This window comes from Mirounga leonina, unplaced genomic scaffold, assembly GCF_011800145.1.
Source record: "Mirounga leonina isolate KUSES-001 unplaced genomic scaffold, KU_Mleo_1.0 Mir_454, whole genome shotgun sequence".
Classification (NCBI taxonomy): Eukaryota; Metazoa; Chordata; class Mammalia; order Carnivora; family Phocidae; genus Mirounga; species Mirounga leonina.
Genome location: NW_023270763.1, coordinates 15799789 through 15806414, shown reverse-complemented (window position 1 = coordinate 15806414; position 6626 = coordinate 15799789). Strand labels below are relative to the sequence as shown.

General features: G+C 37.7%; 1 protein-coding gene across 1 annotated transcript in view; it reads right to left on the bottom strand.

The window, feature by feature from the left end:
- The window catches only part of SEPTIN14 (septin 14), a 37570-nt gene extending 34631 nt beyond the window's left edge, over positions 1-2939 (bottom strand). The window contains exon 1 of the mRNA XM_034988159.1: positions 2926-2939. Coding sequence (XP_034844050.1) covers positions 2926-2939 — 14 coding nt within the window. The remainder of the gene's footprint in view (positions 1-2925) is intronic.
- Positions 2940-6626: the final 3687 nt, after the last annotated feature.

Below are 6626 nucleotides of genomic sequence, written 5' to 3'. Positions count from 1 at the left end.
AAAACAAGACCCATAGATATGCTGTCTGCAAGAGACTCATTTTAGACCCAAAGACACCCCCAGATTGAAAGTGAGGGGGTAGAAAACCATTTACCATGCTAATGGACACCAAAAAGAAAGATGGGGTGGCAATCCTTATATCAGACAAATTAGATTTTAAACCAAAGATTATAATAAGAGATGAGAAAGGACACTATATCGTACTTAAAGGGTCTATCCAACAAGGAGATCGAACAATTGTAAATATCTATGCCCCTAACATGACAGCAGCCATTATATAAGCCAATTAATAACAAAAGCAAAGAAACACATCAACAACAATACAATAATAGTGGAGGACTTTAACACCCCCCTCACTGAAATGGACAGATCATCTAAGCAAAAGATCAACAAGGAAATAAAGACTTTAAATGACACACTGGACCAAACGGACTTGACAGATACATTCAGAACATTCCATCCCAAAGCAACATAATACACATTCTTCTCTAGTGCCCATGCAACCTTATCCAGAATAGATCACATCCTAGGTCACAAATCAGGTCTCAACCAGTACCAAAGGATTGGGATCATTCCCTGCATATTTTCAGACCCCAATGCTTTGAAACTAGAACTCAATCACAAGAGGAATGTAGGAAAGAACTCAAATACATGGAGGCTAAAGAGCGTCCTACTAAAGAATGAATGGGTCAACCAGGAAATTAAAGAAAAATTTAAAAAATTCATGGAAACCAATGAAAATGAAAACACAACTGTTCAAAATCTTTGGGATACAGCAAAGGCAGTCCTAAGAGGAAAGTATATAGCAATATGAGCCTTTCTCAAGAAACAAGAAAGGTCTCAAATACACAACCTAACCCTACACCTAAAGGAGCTGGAGAGAGAACAGCAAATAAAGCCTAAACCCAGCAGGAGAAGAGAAATAATAAAGATCAGAGCAGAAATCAATGAAATAGAAACCAAAAGAACAGTAGAACAGATTAACAAAACTAGGAGCTAGTTCTTTGAAAGAATTAACAAGATTGATAAACCCCTTGCCAGACTTATCAAAAAGAAAAGATAAATGACCCAAATAAATCAAATCATGAATGAAAGAGGGGAGATCACAACCAACACCAAAGAAATACAAACAATTATAAGAACATATTATGAGCAACTCTATGCCAGCAAATTAGATAATCTGGAAGAAATGGATGCATTCCTAGAGATGTAACAACTACCAAAACTGAACGGGACGAAATAGAAAACCTGAACAGACCTATAACCACTAAGGAAATTGAAGCAGTCATCAAAAATCTCCCAACAAACAAAATCCCAGGGCCAGATGGCTTCCCAGGGGAATTCTACCAAACATTTCAAGAAGAATTAATACCTATTCTTCTGAAACTCTTCCAAAAAATAGAAATGGAAAGAAAACTTCCTAACTCATTTTATGAGGCCACCATTACCTTGATCCCCAAACCAGACAAAGACCCCATCAAAAAGGAGAATTACAGACTAATATCCTTGATGAACATGGATGCAAAAATTCTCACCAAAATTCTAGCCAATAAGATCCAACAGTACATTAAAAGGATTATTCACCACGACCAAGTGGGAGTTTTCTCTGGGCTGCAAGATTGTTTCAACATCCTCAAATTAATCAATGTGATACAGTACATTAATAAAAGAAAGAATAAGAAACATACAATCCCCTAAATAGATGCAGAAAAAGCATTTGACAAAGTACAGCATCCTTTCTTGATCAAAACTCTTCAGAGTATAGGGATAGAGGTCACATACCTCTATATCATGAAAGCCATCTATGAAAAACCCACAGCAAATATCATTCTGAATGGGGAAAAACTGAGAGCTTTCCCCCTAAGGTCAGGAACACGGCAGGGATGTCCACTATCACCACTGCTATTCAACATAGTATTAGAAGTCCTAGCAACAGCAATCAGACAACAGAAAGAAATAAAAGGCATCCGAATCTGCAAAGAGGAAGTCAAACTCTCACTCTTTGCAGATGATATGATACTTTATGTGGAAAACCCAAAAGACTCCACCCTAAAACTGCTAGAACTCATACAGGAATTCAGTCAAGTGGCAGGATATAAAATCAATGCACAGAAATCAGTGGCATTCCTATACACCAACTACAAGACTGAAGAAAGAGAAATTAAGGAGTCAATCCCATTTACAATTGCACCCAAAACAATAAGATACCTAGGAATAAATCTAACCAAAGAGACAAAGAATCTGTACTCAGAAAACTGTAAAATACTCATGAAAGAAATTGAGGAAGACACAAAGAAATGGAAAAATGTTCCATGCTCATGGATTGGAAGAACAAATATTGTGAAGATGTCAAAGCTACCTAGGATAATCTACACATTCAATGCAATCCCAATCAAAATATCATCAACTTTTTTCAAAGAAATGGAACAAATAATCCTAAAATTTGTATGGAACCAGAAAAGACCCTCAATAGCCAGAGGAAGGTTGAAAAAGAACAGCAAAGCTGATGGCATCACAATTCTGGACTTCAAGCTCTATTACAAAGCTGTCATCATCAAGACAGTATGGTACTAGCACAAAAACAGACACATAGATCAATAGAACAGAATAGAGAGCCCAAAATGAACCCTCAACTCTATGGTCAACTAATCTTCAACAAGGCAGGAAAGAATGTCCAGTGGAAAAAAGTCTCTTCAACAAATGGTGTTGGCAAAATTGGACAGCCACATGCAGAAGAATGAAACTGGACCATTTCCTTACACCACACACAAAATAGACTCAAAATGATTGAAAGACCTAAATGTGAGACAGGAGTGCATCAACATCCTAAAGGAGAACACAGGCAGCAACCTCTTCGACCTCAGCTGCAGCAGCTTCTTCCTAGAAACATCTCCAAAGGCAAGAGAAGTAAGGGCAAAAATGAACTATTGGGATTTCATCAAGAGAAAAAGTTTTCGCACAGCAAAAGAAACAGTCAACAAAACCAAAAGACAACTGACAGAATGGGAGAAGATATTTGCAAATGACATATCAGATAAAGGGTTAGTATCCAAAATCTATAAAGAACTTCTTAAACTCAACACCCAAAGAACAAATGATCCAATCAAGAAATGGGCAGAAGACATGAACAGACATTTTTCCAAAGAAGACATACAAATGGCCAACAGACACATGAAAAAGCACTCAACATCGCTTGGCATCAGGGGAATCCAAATCAAAACCTCAATGGATACCACCTCACACCAGTCAGAATGGCTAAAATTAACCAGTCAGGAAATGACAGATGTTGGCGGGGATGAGGAGAAAGGGGAACCCTCCTACACTGTTGGTGGGAATGCAAGCTGGTGCAGCCACTCTGGAAAACAGTATGGAGGTTCCTCAAAAAGTTGAAAATAGAGCTACCATATGATCCAGCAATTGCACTACTGGGTATTTACCCCAAAGATACAAATGTAGGGATCTGAAGGGGTACGTGCACCCTGATGTTTATAGCAGCAATGTCCACAATAGCCAAACTATGGAAAGAGCCAAGATGTCCATCGACAGATGAATGGATAAAGAAGAAGTGGTATATATATACAATGGAATATTATGCAGCCATCAAAAGGAATGAAATCTTGCCATTTGCAACGACATGGATGGAACTGGAGAGTGTTATGCTGAGCGAAATAAGTCAATCAGAGAAAGACATGTATCATATGATCTCACTGATATGAGGAATTCTTAATCTCAGGAAGCAAACTGAGGGTTGCTGGAGTGGGGGGTGGGGTGGAGGGATGGGGTGGCTGGGTGATAGACACTGGGGAGGGTATGTGCTATGGTGAGCGCTGTGAATTGTGCAAGATTGTTGAATCACAGATCTGTACCTCTGAAACAAATAATACATTATATGTTAAAAAATAAAAAAGGAAGAAGATAGCAGGAGGGGAAGAATGAAGGGGGGGAATCGGAGGGGGAGATGAACCATGAGAGACGATGGACTCTGAAACACAAACTGAGGGTTCTAGAGGGGAGGGGGTGGGGGGATGGGTTAGCCTGGTGATGGATATTAAAGAGGGCATGTTCTGCATGGAGCACTGGGTGTTATATGCAAACAATGAATCATGGAACCCTACATCAAAAACTAATGATGTAATGTATGGTGATTAACATAACATAATAATTTTTAAAAAAAATAAAAAGAGCTTCCAGGACTGGCAGACTGAAAGAATATGAGACCACCAATTCAGTCCTGTAAGAAATATTAAGGGGGATTCTATAAAAGAAGAAATACCCCAAGAATAATGTAGACAATCTATAGAAACAGGCACTTTACAGGCAATATGATGGCACTAAATTCATATCTTTCAAAAGTTACTCTCAGAGTGAATGGCCTAAATGCGCCCATGAAATGGCACAGGGTTTCAGATCGTATAAAAAGACAGGATCCATCCATATGCTGTTCACAAGAGGCTTTTTTTGGACCTAAAGTCACCTCCAGATTGAACGTGAGGGGATGGAGAAGCATTTATCATGCCAATAAACCTCAAAAGAAAGCTGGGGTGGCAATTCTCATATCAGACAAAATAGTTTTTAAACCAAATACTGTAGTAAGAGATGTAGAGGAACTCTATATCATACTTAAAGGGGCTATCCAACAAGAAAATCTAACAATTGTAAATATCTATGCCCCCAACATGGGAGCAGCCAACTACATAAGCTACCTATTTACCAAAATAAAGAATCATATTGATAATAATACATTAATAGTAGGAGACCTCAACACTCCACTCACAGCAATGGACAGATCATCTAAGCAGAGATCAACAAAGAAGCAAGAGCTTTGAATGACACATTGTACCAGATGGACTTCATAGGTATATACAGAACATTTCACCCTAAAACAAAAGAAAACTCATTCTTCTTGAGTGTACATGGAACTTTCTCCAGAATAGACCACATACTGGGTCAGGTCTCAACTGATACCAAAAGACTGAGATTATTCCCTGCATATTTTCAGACCACCATGCATTGAAACTAGAACTCAACCACAGGGAAAAATTTGGAAGGAATGCAAATACCTGGAGGTTAAAAAGCATCCTGTTAAAGAATGGATGGGTCAACCATGAAATTAAAGAAGAACTTAAACAATTCATGGAAACTAATGAGAATGAAAACATATCAGTCCAAAACCTATGGGATACTGCAAAAGTGATCCTAAGGGGGAAATACATAGCCATCAAAGCCTCTCTCAAAAAAGTAGAAAAATCCCAAATACATAAGCTTACCTAAGAATCCTAAAGAATCTGGAGAAAGAACAGCAAATAAAACCTAAACCAAGCAGGAGAAGAGAAATAATAAAGATTAGAGCAGAAATCAATGAAATAAAAACTAGAACAGTAGAAGATATCAATGAAACTAGAAGTTGGTTCTTTGAAAGAATTAATAAGATAGATAAACCACTGGCCAGATTTATCCAAAAGAAAAGAAAAAGGACCCAAATTAATAAAATTATGAATGAAAGGGGAGAGATCATGACTAACACCAAGGAAATAGAATTATTAGAAATTATTACCAGCAACAATATGCCTACAAATTAAGCAACCTAGAGGAAATGGATACATTCCTGGAAACTTATAAACTACCAAGACTGAAACAGGAAGAAATAGACAATCTGAATAGACCATTAACCAGTAATGAAATTGAAGCAGTAATCAAAAATCTCCCAAAAAAACAAGAGTCCAGGTCCAGGTGGCTGCCCAGGGAAATTCTACCAAGCATTTAAAGAAGAAATCATACCTATTCTACTGAAGCTGTTTCAAAATAGAAACAAAAGGAAAACTTCCAAACTCGTTCTATGAAGCCACAATTACCTTGACCCCAAAACCAGGCAAAGACCCCATCCAAAAGGAGAATTACAGACCAATATCCCTGATGAACATGAATGCCAAAATACTCAACAAGATCCTAGCCAATAGGATCCAACAGTACATTAAAAGGATTATCCATCATGACCAGGTGGGATTCATTCCTGGGATGCAACTGAGGTTCAACATTCTCAAATCAATCAACATCATAGAGCACATTAATAAAGAAAAGACAAGAACCATACAATCCTCTCAATTGATGCAGAAAAAGCATTTAACAAAATGCAGCATTCTTTCCTGATTAAAACTTTTCAGAGTGTAGGAATAGAGGGAACATAACTCATTATCATAAAAGCCACCTATGAAAAACCCACAGCAAATATTCTCAATGGGAAAAACAAAGCTTTTTCCTTAAGGTGAGGGACTTGACAGGGATGCCCACTCTCACCACTTTTGTTCAACATAGTACTAGAAGTCCTAGCAACAGCAATCAGACAACAAAAAGAAATAAAAGTTATTCAAATTGGCCAAGAAGTCAAACTCTCTCTCTTCCCAGATGACACAATACTTTATGTGAAAATTCCAAAAGACTCCACCCCCAAATTACTAGAACTCATACAGCAATTCAGCAATGTGGCAGGATAAAAAAATCAATGCACAGAAGTCAGTTGCATTTCTATACACAAACAATCAGACTGAAGAAACAGAAATTTTAAAAATCGAACCCATTTACAATAGCACCAAAAACCATAAGATGCCTAGGAATAAACCTAACCAAAG